We start from the raw sequence: 15,327 nt of genomic DNA, 5'->3' as shown, positions 1-15,327 counted from the left end.
TTGGAGAGCCACTGTGTGCCCAAACATTGGAGCTCCCCCACAAGTGACCCCATTTTGGAAACTAGACCCCCCCAAGGCACCTATCTAGATGCATAGTGAGCACTTGGAACCCCTAGGTGCTTCACAAATTGATTCGTAAAAATGAAAAAGTGAAAAAAAAAAACACTTTTTCATTTTTATGAATCAATTTGTGAAGCACCTGGGGTTCCAAGTGCTCACTATGAATCTAGATAGGTGCCTTGGGGGGTCTAGTTTCCAAAATGGGGTCACTTGTGGGGGAGCTCCAGAGTTTGGGCACACAGGGGCTCTCCAAACGCAACATGGCGTCCGCTAATTATTCAATCAAATTTTACAATCAAAAAGTCAAATGGCGCTCCTTCCCTTCCGAGCCCTGCCGTGCGCCCAAACAGTGTTTTTTCCCCAAATATTGGGTATCTGCGTGCCCAGGGGAAATTGCACAACAAATTTTGGGGTCCATTTTTTCTTGTTACCCCTGTGAAAATAAAAAAAATTGGGTCTAAAGTAACATTTTTGTGAAAAAAGTTAAATGTTCATTTTTTTCTTCCACATTCAAAAAATTCCTGTGAAGCACCTGAAGGGTTAATAAAGTTCTTGAATGTGGTTTTGAGCACCTTGAGGGGTGCAGTTTTTAGAATGGTGTCACTTTTGGGTATTTTCTGTCATAAAGACCTCTCCAAGTGACTTCAAATGTGATGTGGTCCCTAAAAAAATGGTTTTGTAAATTTTGTTGGAAAAATGAGAAATCGCTGGTCAACTTTTAACCCTTATAGCTCCCTAACAAAAAAAAATTTTGGTTCCAAAATTGTGCTGATGTAAAGTAGACATGTGGGAAATGTTATTTATTAACTCTTTTGTGTGACATATCGCTCTGATTTCAGGGCTTAAAAATTCAAATTTTGAAAATTGCAAAATTTTCAAAATTTTCGCCAAATTTCTGTTTTTTTCACAAATAAACGCAAGTGATGTCGAAGAAATTTTTCCACAATCATGAAGTACAATATGTCACAAAAAAACAATCTCAGAATCAGGGGGATCCGTTGAAGCGTTCCAGAGTAATTACCTCATAAAGTGACAGTGGTCAGAATTGTAAAAATTGGCCCGGTCATTAACGTGCAAACCACCCGCGGGGCTTAAGGGGTTAATGAGAGAAAAAAAAAATTTACTTTTTAGAATTTACCAAATGGCTGCAATGAAACAGAGTGAAAAATGTAAAGGGGTCTGAATACTTTCCGTACCCACTGTAGATTAATGTTTTTGTAGCTTGCTATGAGCTATGCCAGTCACATCATCCAGAAACAGAGCATATATAGAACAACCAGAATTGCCAGAAACACATGAATCAAAGAATAAGTTGGAATCGCATCTGAATATCATCCTCTGAGAAACAAAACAACGGAAACTCCCTTGATCTGGTCTTTGTACGGCTTTGTTCAATCCCCTACCTAGATAACTCCCCTCTTCCCCTCTCTGATCATAACAGTCTCTCCTTCACGCTCACAAATCCTTGCCCACCCCAGCACACTCCTACCTATCACACATTCAGAAATTTACAAGCCATTAACCCTCATAGACTCCCTTCACTCATCACTGTCCCCAATCTCCTCTTTTTCCTGTCCTTATCTGGCTGTAAATCACTACAATGACACTCTCAGAAGCACCCTGGACCAACAAGCGCCCCTCACCCTCAGAACCTCTAAACACAAAGTAAAACAGCCCTGGCTGACACCGCAAACCCGATTTCTCCAGCGATGCTCTGTAACGGGTCTGGGAGGCGGAACCTCTGAGCTACTATACAAGGGGGCGGTCCTTGTAAAGGAGCGGGTGGCGACCAGGGAAGACGGGCTGGAAGTCTCAGCAGGTGAACGGGACAGTCTCTGAGTGAACGGGACAGTCTCTGAGTGAACGGGCTGGAGGTCACGGCAAGTGACCGGGGCAGTCTCTAGGTATAGGGTTGGTACGACCTGTGGCGGCTGAAGATAGACGTGAGCTCCCAGGTGAGCAGGCGAGAGTCTCTGGATGAACGGGTGGTCACAGCATGTGACGGCGGAGCCTCCAGGAAGACCAGCGGACAGGCGACAGATGAGCGCTCCCAGGTGAGCGGGCAGAAGTCTCTGGACAGGCGGGTGGTCACAGCACGTGACGGCAGAGCCTCCGGGTAGGCAAGCAGACTGGTAGCAGATGAGCGCTCCCAGGTGAGCGGGCAGGAGTCACTGGACAGGCAGGTGGTCACAGCACGTGACGGCGGAGCCTCCAGGTAGGCTAGCAGGCAGGTAGCAGATGTGCGCTCCCAGGTGAGCGGGCAAGCTGGTCCATAGACAGACTGACAGGAGTTGGAAGGCAGACCGTCGGACCACAGGCAAGCAGGCAGGTAGCAAGTAATCTGGCAGGAATCTGGCAGGTAACTGGCAACGGGACCTGAGGGCTGAAGCACAGGTGAGACACAGGTGCAAACAACATTGCTCGGGCACCTCCATTTTGGAGGAGGTGCCTTATATATGGTAAAGTCCTCCGGCCATTGGCCGGGGACTCCTTAGGACGGCGCGCGCGGCCCCTTTAAGAGGGAGGGAGGGCGCGCGCGCGCGCCCTAAGCACAGTGGCCGGCGCGCTGCCAGCAGAGCGGGAGAGGGACGCCGGGCACGGAGCAGAGCGGTGAGGGGAACAGCGTCCCTGCCTAGCAGAGGGCAGGGACGCCGGCACTACATGCTCTAGGAATGCTGAACGCCTATGGAGGAAAACTCGCACACTAGAAAACTTTATCCACTATGAATTTGTTAAAAACCTATAACTCTTCATGTTGCCAAACAGACATACTTCACCACCCTGATCTCTTCACTATCCAACAACCCAAAAAAACTCTTCGACACCTTTCACTCCCTCCTCAGTCCTAAAGTGCTGGCCCCTATCACAGACATTTGTGCTGACGACCTGGCCTCCTACTTCGCAGAGAACATTTATCAGGAAATCAGCTCCCAGCCACCATGTTCCGTGACTCCCATCCCTCCCCACATCTCCTCTGGATCACTCTCCACATTTGACCCAGTCACAGAAGAAGTAGTCTCCAGGCTCCTCTTCTTCTTCTCATGCCAGTCCATGCACCCTATTCTCTCTCGCCTACTCCAGTCTCTCTCTTCAGTCATCACTACTCGCCTAACTAAAATCTTCAACCTCTCCCTCTCATCTGGTAATTTCCCCTTCTCCTTCAAACATGTCATCATTACTCCATTATTAAAAGAGCCCTCTCTTGACCCTTCCTGCACAAACTACTACAGACCAGTCTCCAATCTCCCCTTTATCTCTAAACTCTTGGAGCGCCTGGTCTACTCCCGCCTTACCCTTTACCTCTCCATTCACTCTCTTCTAGACCCATCACAGACCGGCTTCTGCCCTCTACATTCTACAGAAACTGCACTCCTCAAAGTAACCAATGAACCTTCTGACAGCAAAACGTAACGGTGACTACTCTCTGCTCATTCTTCTTGACTTTTCTGCAGCTTTCGACACCGTTGACCACCACCTCCTCTCTATGCTCCACTGAATTGGCTTAAAAAAACACTGCTTTCTCCTGGTTCTCCTCTTATCTATCTGACCGCTCTTTGTGTATCATTCGCTGGCTCCACTTCTTCCCCCCCTTCCTCTTGCTTTTTGGGTTCCTCAGGGTTCAGTCCTTGGCCCACTTCTCTTCTCTCTCTACACTGCCCCAATTGGAAAGACCTTCAGCAAATTTGGCTTTCAGTAACATCTTTATCCTGATGACACACAACTATACACCTCATCCTGTCTGTCCACAGTTTCCAACATCATGTTCGCTCTTTATCTGAAACTCAACCTTTCTAAAACTGAACAACTTCTGCTCCCACTTTTTACTCACCTCCCTAAATCTGACATATCCCTCTCCGTGTGTGGCACCACAATGACGCTGAGCCAGCAGACGCGCTGTCTGGGCGTTGTGTTTGACACCAATCTTTCCTTCACCTTCCATATACAATTTCTTGCCCGGTCTTGTCGCTTGCACCTGAAGAACATCTTTAGAATCCGCCCCTTTCTCTCCTTGGAAACCACAAAAACCCTCACTTTTGCCCTGATCCACTCCCGCCTTGACTACTGTAATTCTCTATTAATTGGCCCCCCCCTCACTCAACTTTCCCCTCTCCAGTCCATCCTTAATGCTGCAGCCAGGGTCATCTATCTGGCTAATCGTTACTCAGATTCTTCCGCTCTATGCCAGTCATTGCACTGGCTGCCTATACATTATAGGATCCAATTTAAATTGCTTATTCTCACCCGCAAAGCTCTACACAGTGCAGCACCCCCCTACATCTCCTCCCTCATTTCTGTTTATCAGCCTACTCGTTCTCTACGCTCCGCAAGCGACTATCGACTAACATCCGCACTAATCCATACGTCCCACTCCCGGCTCCAAGACTTCTCCCAAGCTGCACCTATTCTTTGGAATGCTCTACCCCAAGAAATTAGGACGAGCCACAACTTACACGGTTTTAGGTGCTTCCTAAAAACACACCTGTTTAGGGTGGCCTATCGCGTTCCCTAATCGAAGTGTTTTTATATTTTTATAGCCCATTCATTATTTCTCCAAACATAAGTCTCCACCGAACCCAAAAGCTCTACAGATTCTGGCTGGTGACGAGCTCATGCAGCCTTTATCTATCGCTCATCCCCTCAAGATGGCTGGACGATTATTGTGAATAGGCCCCTGCACTTTGTGTCACCCCCCACCTCATTGTAGATTGTAAGCTCTTACGAGCAGGGTCATTATTATTTTTGCTTTAATTATTGTATTATGTTTAGCTATGTTACTTATGACTGTTGTGTGTGAACCTCTGAATTGTAAAGCGCTGCAGAATAGGTTGGCGCTATATAAGTAAAGATTATTATTATTTACTAGATTGCAGGACTGAGAGAAAAGACATAGCACAAGGTCTGTGGCAACAGCGCTGAGGAATGGCATAACTTTCAGTGCGTAGAGCGCAAAGTGTTATCTGCTGCTTTATCTAGAAAGCTGATAATGTGGGCCGCGCCATGTTTAAGGCGTGTGACCTCTAATGACATGTGACGTTGCGCTCCAGCACAACACGTGTCGCCTTAATGGAGCATTAGGTGGAGATCATGTGACCAGAGGTGACATATCACTATGTCTCAAGTGGTCACTTAAGAAGATGCCCCCTGCAGTGAGATCCTCCCACAGGAGAGAATGGAGAATATTTTCCTGGCGTGTGTATGTGGATATGTGGAATGAGTTGTGTAGGGGAAGCAATGAAAAGATAGAATGCCAAGGTAAAATAAAGCCGAGAAAATACCAGAAGGTAAAAGAAAGGGAGTAGAAAAATAAGCGGAAATAATAATAAAATAGAAATAGAAAAAAAAGATTTTTTCCTTTTGTGCAGCACCATTCTGGGACCATTTAATAGTGGGTTGTCCATTCATGAAAAAACTCTTTAATTACTTTTCCATTCCATAACCCTATTAGAGATGGAAATAGCTGAATGTGATTTTTCTGCTCTTCAGTTTGACAGATGAAAGCCCAAGTCCAGTTTCTCAAGATGCCAAAATGGAAATATCTGATGCTTTTGTTGGTAAACCAATATTGAAAACTAGAAGAGACTCCAGGTTAGTGGTACATTTTTTTTCCATGCTGCTGCCTACTGTGCTTTTGGATTGGTTTGTACACACAGAAGGGCTCCCCGTCCGTAATCAGTTATGTCCTGTGTGGACCAACCTTGTTAATTGTTATAGCATTTTTTTATCATGTGTAATTGTGATGCCTTTTATAAACCTAGTTGTTTGTATGTTACAGGCTGTTGGACTCTCCCGTCCACCCTGTCCTGGCAGAACCCTCCTTTGGCACAGATTTTGCAAATGTCCGTTACAAAACACCTTGCAGATCTTTCCTGCTGACTTCGAGCCCTGTCCAATCAAGTCTTCTCAAATCTACACCGATAAAAAACCTTTCCAAAGCATCGGAGTTTAGCTTGCTGCAGACACCTCTGGTGGTAAAGGTAAGGGTTCAGCATCATACATTTTTACTTTGTTTAGCAAAGGATTGAGATGCATCGCACAATAGCTTTATGCTCTACTCCATTAATTACTCGGGCTTTGAGTCCTAACATTTGTTCTACGGTCTGTTCATTTGTTGATGCTGCTCATCAAATTTTATTGTAGTAACGTTTTTTTTGTGTGTTTCTCTCTACAAGGCAAAAGCCTTGATGGCAAGCACAAGGGCTTCTGACTATATTGCACGCACTCGCCAATCTGTTCTGAGGTCCAGTACACACACAACTCCTTTGGCCTCTCCTTCAGTTTCCCCTGGAAGATCAATTGCACCTCCTTTACGGTCCAGACAACTAAAAATCTCTTTTATGGAGCAAATTAGCAAGAAATTTAGTAAAGGGGTAAGTCTCGCATTATGCATAGTGGTCTGATTTGATGTGGGCATGCTTAACGTAAGTATATTACACTGTTTTTAACATTTATGAATTGAGCACCTTTTTATGTCATGTTAAAAAAAAAATTGTGTTCGTTAACACCTTAAATAGTTTTCCTCTAGTTCTTTTTTTGTCGCATCATTTTTTTTTAATACTAAGCAATATTTTACTAACAGATTTTGTCAACTGAGCAAGAAGAGCCCAGAATTTCTCCTGTTCTGAAGTCTGGTCGAGACACTATGTGGGCAGAAAGAGTGGCTATGCTTACCGAAAATGATGCCAATACAGACAATGATGAAATGGATGAATCTTCATCTGGAATTCAAGATGGAAGCCCAAGCAAAATGGAGGCTAGCAAAGACGCAAGCCATGTGTCTGCAAGGTCTAACCAGACAACACTAGAGTATCATGATGCTCCAACACCTGAGGACAAGGTGGTTTCAACAACTGTGAATTCTTCAGGTAGTGAACAGCAGCCACATGCTGAGCTGGACCGTGTGCTAGTAACTGGAGATGTCCACCACCCAATTGTGGAAGCCCTGGAGACACCAGAGAAAGGTATGTCACATCCATGATGTCCTGTGTGTGCTCATGTTTGATTGCAGGTAGAGCAGCGCATAAAATACTCACACACCATTGTATAGAGGCGGCAGAGATTGACATGTGGCTTTGGAGGAAATCTTTACCATAATTAGCAATGTAATTATATCTCCTCTGCCACATTTATGCCTATGAGGTTGTTCATATCAAGGTGTGAGACCCGCAGATAACTTGTGCATTATGGTCTGCGCTCAGACCAAGTTTCAAGAACCTCTGCATGAGCATTAAATAAGACTAAGAATTAATTTAGAGTCCCCCTCTTTTTTTTTTGTGCACAAAAAAAGCCAGACTATATCAGTTTGTTTCAATTCTCATCCATTTAGAGCACATGGATCCGAGGGTTCGCTTTTATTTTGTATGGATCCATTTAGGGGACGAATTTGATGTACAAATTAGATCAGAAGCAGACATGTTTCTATTCGTATATTTGTCTTCAATTTTTTTTTGCAGGCAATCGGTCCACAAAAAAATTGATGTCAGCATGCTCATCGACTACAATGGGTGTTATGCTTACTCACGGTCAGAGCGGCTGCATCACTAGATGAGGCGCGGCCTCGCTGCATACAAGTGTATGAAGCAAGGCTGCGCCCACTGGACAGCTGCGTCACTAGACGAGACGCGGCTTCGCTCCATACAAGTGTATGAAGCAAGGCTGCACCCACTGGACAGCTGCGTCACTAGAAGAGGAGCGGCTTCGCTCCATACAAGTGTATGAAGCAAGGCTGCGCCCACTGGACAGCTGCGTCACTAGACGAGGCGCGGCTTCGCTCCATACAAGTGTATGAAGCAAGGCTGCACTCACTGGAAGACTGCGTCACTAGACGAGGCGCGGCTTCGCTCCATACAAGTGTATGAAGCAAGGCTGCACCCACTGGAAGACTGCGTCACTAGACGAGGCGCGGCTTCGCTCCATACAAGTGTATGAAGCAAGGCTGTGCCCACTGGACAGCTGCGTCACTAGACGAGGCACAGCCTCACTCCATATAAGTGTATGAAACAAGGCTGCGCCCACTGAACGGCTGCGTCACTAGACGAGGCGCGGCCTCGCTCCATACAAGTGTATGAAGCAAGGCTGCGCCCACTGGACGGCTGCGTCACTAGACGAGGCGCGGCTTCGCTCCATACAAGTGTATGAAGCAAGGCTGCGCCCACTGGACAGCTGCGTCACTAGACGAGGCACAGCCTCACTCCATATAAGTGTATGAAGCAAGGCTGCGCCCACTGAACGGCTGCGTCACTAGACGAGGCACAGCCTCACTCCATATAAGTGTATGAAGCAAGGCTGCGCCCACTGGACGGCTGCGTCACTACACGAGGCGCAGCTTCGCTTCATACAAGTGTATGAAGCAAGGCTGCGTCCACTGGACAGCTGCGTCACTAGATGAGGCGCGGCCTCGCTGCATACAAGTGTATGAAGCAACGCTGCGCCCACTGGACTGCTGCGTCACGAGATGAGGCGCGGCCTCGCTCCATACAAGTGTATGAAGCAAGGCTGCGCCCACTGGACGGCTGCGTCACTAGATGTATGGAGCTGAATAAATATGGAGTATGGAGTAAGTATGGAGCTGAAGAATAAAGCTGCCTTATCAATTTTACCACACCCGGAGTAGAATAAAAAAAAATTAAAAAAAAAAAACAATTCCTGAATTGTTGGTTTTTGTTTATTCTGCCTCCCAAAAGCTGGAATAGAAAGCGATCAAAAAATGGCACGTGCCTGAAAATGGTACCAATAAAAAACGTCAACTCATCCCGCAAAAAGCAAGCAGTCACATGACTGCCGACCAAAATATGGAAAAATTATAGCTCTCAAAATATGGCGATGCAAAAACTAGATTTTACAAAATGTGTCTTTTAGTGTGTGACAGCTGTCAATCATAAAAACCCGATATGATTCTGGTATCTCTGTAGTCGCACCGACCCAAAGAATAAAGTCGTCTAATCACTTATACCGCACTAGGAACGGCGTGAAAAATAAACGCTGGAGTTGGGGTTGAGGTTAGGGTTGGTTTTTTTTTTTTTTCAAAAGAAAAAAAAAATGACGATATGGCAACTAGTGTTGAACGCAAGTGGTCGCTACTTGAGTTTGCATTGGGTGCTCGGGTATGCATTGAGTATCGCGGGTGCTCGAGTCTCCGCCCCACATACTTCGTGGCCAAAAAAACCTTGTGGGGATTGCCTGCCATGCACGAGCGATCCCAGCATGTTTTTTTGGGGGTGTCTAATAACCGTGAAACATGCGGGCAGGGACTCGAGCATTTCACTTGAGCACCCGTGATACATGGTGCATACCCGAGTACCCGATGCAAACTCAAGCAGCGAGCCCTTGCGCTCAAGACTAATGACAACTTATTCAATATGATGACCTAATGTCATCAAATTCTGTCTCGTACCTCTGGGTTCAAAATGTTCACTATACCCCTTGATAAAATCCTTGAGGAGTGTAGTTTCCCAAATGGTGTCACTTGTGGGGGTTTCCACTATTTAGGCACATCAGGGGCTCTCCAAACGCGACATGGGGTCCGCTCTCGATTCCAGCCGATTTTGCGTTCAAAAAGTCACACAGTGCTCCTTCCCTTCTGAACTCTGCCGTGCGCCCAAACACTGTATTTTCCCCACATATGGGGTATTGGTGTACTCAGGAGAAATTGCACAAAAGTTTTTGGGGTCCATTTTCTCCTCATACCCTTGTGAAAATAAAAAAATTGGGGCTAAAACATCCTTTTTGTGGAAAAAGTTTGATTTTTTTATTTTCATGGCTCCATGTTATAAACTTCTGTAAAGGACTTGGGGATTCAAGGTGCTCACCACACATCTAGATAAGTTCCCTGAGGGGTCTAGTTTCCAAAATGGTGTCACTTGTGGGGGGTTTCCACTATTTAGGCACATCAGGGGCACATCCGCTAATTATTCAAGCTAATTTTACAATCAAAAAGTCAAATGGCGCTCCTTCCCTTCCGAACCCTGCCGCGCGCCCAAACGGTGGTTTTCCCCCACATATGGGGTATCTGCTAACTCAGGAGAAATTGCACAACAAACTGCATAGTGCAATTTCTTCTGTTACCCTTATGAAAATGCAAAAATTGGGGCTGAAAAACATTTTTGTGGGAAAAATGTGAAAATTTTATTTTTACGGCTCAATGTTATAAACTTCTGTGAAGCACCTGGGGGTTCAAGGTGCTCACCACACATCTAGATAAGTTCCCTGAGGGGTCTAGTTTCCAAAATGGTGTCACTTGTGGGGGGTTTCCACTGTTTAGGCACATCAGGGGCTCTCCAAATGCAACATGGCATCCACTAATTATTCAAGCAAATTTTACATTCAAAAAGTCAAATGGCGCTCCTTCCCTTCCGAACCCTGCCGTGCGCCCAAACAGTGGTTTTCCCCCACATATGGGGTATCTGCTTACTCAGGAGAAACTGCACAACAAATTTTGGGGTCCATTTTTTCCTGTTACCCCTGCGAAAATAAAAAAAAATTGGGTCTAACCAATTTTTTTTTTTCAACCACATTCCAAAAATTCCTGTGAAGCACCTGAAGGGTTAATAAAGTTCTTGAATGTGGTTTTGAGCACCTTGAGGGGTGCAGTTTTTAGAATGGTGTCACTTTTGGGTATTTTCTGTCATAAAGACCCCTCAAAGTGACTTTAAATATGATGTGGTCCCTAAAAAAATGATTTTGTCAATTTTGTTGGAAAAATGAGAAATCGCTGGTCAACTTTTAACCCTTATAGCTCCCCAATAAAAAAAATTTTGGTTCCAAAATTGTGCTGATGTAAAGTAGACATGTGGGAAATGTTATTTATTAACTATTTTGTGTGACATATCGCTCTGATTTAAGGGCATAAAAATTCAAATTTTGAAAACTGCTAAATTTTCAAAATTTTTGCCAAATTTCCATTTTTTTCACAAATAAACGCAAGTGATATCGAAGAATTTTTACCACTATCATGAAGTACAATATGTCACGAAAAAACAATCTCAGAATCAGTGGGATCCGTTGAAGCGTTCCAGAGTAATTACCTCATAAAGTGACAGTGGTCAGAATTGTAAAAATTGGCCTGGTGATTAATGTGCAAACCACCTTGGGTTGTAAAGGGGTTAAAGCCCTATTCACACTTTGCAGAGGAATGGTGTTGATTTGAGGACAGTCTTTGAGTAATGAAATGCACAGCATGTCCATTTTGTTGCCGATACTAAGCAGATATGCTGGGTCCTCTGTAAAATCAGCCTGTCAATACAATGTGCAAAGTGTGGCTGTGCATGATAAGACCATGTCATTTCCCCTTACACTTGCCATTTCTTGAATGCATGTGATCATATGCGAGCTGACCCTCAAAGAACACTAAAGCAAACCATTAGGGATATCCTGAATGGCTCGTCTGTCATGGTTGCACTGTAAAGATGGTCGTTTTAGAAGATTGATCAGCAATTTGTATTTATAAAATATGATGCATTCTCTGCTGTTATCTGTGGCCTAGTGTCAGCATAAATTTATGCGATGCAGATCTGCCATCGAAACACTTTTCAACTACAGCCAGCACCCAACAACATCCCCTCAAAAAATCCAAAACTTACTTGCATTTTTCTTAAGATATCTGCATTCAATCTTCAGCTGTCATAAAAAGGCATCAAAATGGAGTTTAATCTTAATGGGCTTTTCCAGCCATCTAGAACCTGAAGCGTATGGCCTATTTTATCTACAACTATCTATGCAGTGCAAACTCGATTCAGGGTTTATGTTCTACAACAGTCTTCCCCAAACTGAAGTGCTCAAGGCCCACCAACAGGTCACGTTTTCAGGATTTCATTAGTATTGCTCAGGTGATAATTACATTACCTGCACAGGCAGTAATTCCATCACCTGTGTAAGGGTATTTGCGCACGATGCGGATTTGAAGCTGAAATTTCCTGAGCGTTTTTGTCTCTCCTTGGCAGATAAATCGCATGCGGATTTTACATGCAGATTTTACATGCGTTTTTTCCCCTCACCCATGACAGCACACCTTGAGAGGGATCCGCCCCACCAAGGACAGGAAACTGTCTGAAATAAAAGGGCGGTACCTCTCCATCGCTTCAGTTGGTCTCCTGTCCTTGAAGGGAACCTGTCTGTGGAAGAAAAGAATGCTGTACCTGGGTCTGTTCCAGTGTGAAAGAGCGGGCACCGGCCTGTGCATCGGGTTCCAGGCTCCAGAAGCGCCGTCCATGGTTCCCTGGGACCGTGTCCGAGCGTGCGCAGGCGGTGAGCAGGGCTCCGGTTCCCCGCAGACCACTGCGCCTTGGACGGCGCTTCTGAAGCCTGGAACCCGGTGCACAGGCCGGTGCCCACTCTTTTACACCGGAACAGATCCAGGTACAGCATTCTTTTCTTCCACAGACTGGTTCCCATCAAGAACAGGAAACCAACTGAAGCGAGAGAGAGGTACCTCCCTTTTATTTCAGACCGTTTCCTGTCCTTGGTGGGGCGGAACCCTCTCAAGGTGTGCTGTCATGGGTTCAGGAAAAACCGGCTACCGATAAGTAACCTTGGTGTTTTACATGCGTTTTTTACAACGTTTTTGTACTTCAAAAGCTAGTCACATTCACCCAGTCTTAATTAGCATTTCTATTCATGTAAATTATGCGGCTGCTGTGAGCTGGTATTTTTAGCCTGGGAAGGTGCCTGGTCCCTGGCCATTAAATAACAGCTCACTGCTGGTTCATTAGCCGCTACGTCCCTCCGATCAGCACTCAGCAGCACTTTGAATGCAGCATATTTTTGTTGCGTCCAAAACGCTGTGTTCTAATACCGCATTTTTGTTGTCTGTACATGTGAAACCACCGCATATAATGACACTACAATCGGTCAAAATAATAGTAAGGAAATCCTGAAAACATGATCTGCTGGTGGGCCTTAAGGACTGGAGTTGGGGAACCCTGTTCTACCAGATTGGAAATGAAAATGGTAAAATGGACAGGGGTATCTGCACTTCTCAGTATTAACAGCTTGTATGTATTTGAATGGCGGCCCTTTTTTTGAAAAAAAAAAATAAAAATTATATATATTTCTTTTCTTCAGCTGTGATTAGTATTCATGATAGTGAAGAAATTGAGAGTACCCATTCTGAAAATCTTGGTCAAGAAAAGAAAGCGCATGAATCTGAGCTGCAAATTATGGAGGAGAATGTTCTAATTGTTAAGGAAATTCCTTCTATCGCACCCCTATTTTCTCACTTTGCGGAGATTCAGGTAATGATAATGGTTACCACAGTTTGCTTCTAAGCTTACTGTAGAAGTGTGAGAAAAAGTTAGGCTTCGATGCATTGTCTATCTTTTTTGTTGTTGTTTTTTTTTTATGTAAAATTTGTTTCTAACAGGGTTTTTTTGTTCATTTTTTATTAAACAAAACCATTTTACCTAGAGCTTTCCGTTTGTATTACAGCCAGGTATGTCATTCTTTTAAACACAATGGTGTTTGAGAGAACAATTAGTTTGAAGAGCCAGTCAGGGACCATAAGGAGAGACCTGACTAGTACGACGCCATGCCCCAGCCGACTTCTCCTTGCGCTGCTCTCGTCGATTGAACTTTCCCATCTGTGTGCCTTTCAATCAACTAAACCAGTAGGAGGAGAAGCCGGCTCTGAAATGTCAGAGCAGTTACTGGAAGAACATACCTGACTGCAATCATAGAGCCCGATTCACTGGTGACCGCTTCCCTTTAAACACTATAATATTTAAATAAAATCAAACCTTACCGCTGTGGTTTAACCTACAACGACCTTGTATTCATATAATGCTAGCTTTCTGGTGTGCAGTGCTGGTTGTCATAAGTGTATCTACAAGAGTTTCCATTATTATAGTGTTCTTATGTTGTATTGTGTTACTGATATTAGCTGCTATTTTCTGTTACCTAGCACCACACCTTTATTCCTTTACTCTGATTGCAGACCATTATTTTTTCTCTTGCTTGCCTCTGTTCTTCTGCTGCAGCCCCATTTGTTTGCAGATCTAATGACATAATTTTGATTGAATTGGCAACAGGACAGTTTTCACCCGTCAGTATGGGGACTGTCCAACTGGCCTCAGTAGTGTCATCCCGTGAAATCGTTATCGTAAGATTATTTTATCTGTACCTGGAGCTTTTGATTCTCCTTGGTGGCATCCAAATCTTCTATGTCTTCTGCTAAATTGCTTTGTTCTGATGTCCTAAGAGGACACAAAATAGTCTAAATGTCAAAATATTACTCTGCTGGCGCTGCTATGATGATTGTCAGCGTCTTTTTCATGCTTCTTTGACACTCTGCACTACATTCATCAGACAAATGAATGAGTAATGTTAACAGAGGTGCAAACAAAAAAATGCTTTGCAATCAGGGGACATAAAGGTATGGTTTTACTTTTTTTGTGGCCAAGACCAATATTCTGTTACGCCTCTGTATTGCATGAATAATTTCATATACTTGTTGACTTTGAATTATATTTCCACTTATAAGGAAGAGCAAGTAGTCATCTAGACCAGAGGTCCCCAACCGCCGGTCCGCGGACCAGGACCGGGCCGTTGGGGTTTTTCAGCCGGTCCGCGGGGAGAGGGGGCCCCTCCAGCCTCCAGCAGGGCCGCCATCAGGGCATGACTGCCCTGACTCCAGCATGCTAAGCGCCGGGTCCGGGACATCTTAGCGCTGCGCTGCTGCGGCAGCACCTTCATGATTCCCCTGACTTCCGGTCATGTGACGGCGCCGTCACATGGCCGGAAGTCAGGAGAACCTGGTGTCAGCGATTTGGACGAGCGCCAGGATTCTGCAGGGATCGCATGGGGGTAAGTATAACAAGTTTTATTTTTTTTTAAATACAATTAACTAGGAGTGGGGGGAATGGGCGATGCACATGGGGGGAGGGGAGAGATGAGAGATGCACATGGGGGAGGGGAGAGATGAGAGATCCACATGGGGGGGAGGGGAGAGATGAGAGATGCACATGGGGGAGGGGAGAGATGAGAGATCCACATGGGGGGGAGGGGAGAGATGAGAGATGCACATGGGGGAGGGGAGAGATGAGAGATCCACATGGGGGGGAGGGGAGAGATGAGAGATGCACATGGGGGGAGGAGAGAGATGAGAGATGCACATGGGAGGGAGGGGAGAGATGAGAGATGCACGGAGGGGGATGAGAGATGCACGGGGGTGAGCTGCACATGGGGGGGTGAGAGATGCACATGGGGGGGTTATGTTTACATAACTTTGTTGCCTTATGAAGGGCGGGGGGGGCCCCCAAAAATTTCTTGCACAGGGGC

The 15,327-nt window shown here is 45.3% G+C and overlaps 1 protein-coding gene across 1 annotated transcript in view; it reads left to right on the top strand.

The window, feature by feature from the left end:
- Positions 1–15,327, top strand: part of LOC141219303 (protein ELYS-like) — a 116,051-nt gene that overhangs the window by 83,900 nt on the left and 16,824 nt on the right. The window contains exons 26-30 of the mRNA XM_073666072.1: positions 5,545–5,646; positions 5,834–6,035; positions 6,231–6,428; positions 6,638–7,019; positions 13,117–13,286. Coding sequence (XP_073522173.1) covers positions 5,545–5,646; positions 5,834–6,035; positions 6,231–6,428; positions 6,638–7,019; positions 13,117–13,286 — 1,054 coding nt within the window. The remainder of the gene's footprint in view (positions 1–5,544; positions 5,647–5,833; positions 6,036–6,230; positions 6,429–6,637; positions 7,020–13,116; positions 13,287–15,327) is intronic.

The sequence above is a fragment of the Phyllobates terribilis genome, unplaced genomic scaffold (genome assembly GCF_046119375.1).
Source record: "Phyllobates terribilis strain yellow unplaced genomic scaffold, ASM4611937v1 Scaffold_260__1_contigs__length_2691941, whole genome shotgun sequence".
Lineage (NCBI taxonomy): Eukaryota > Metazoa > Chordata > Amphibia > Anura > Dendrobatidae > Phyllobates > Phyllobates terribilis.
This window is presented reverse-complemented; position numbering and strand designations above follow the sequence as displayed.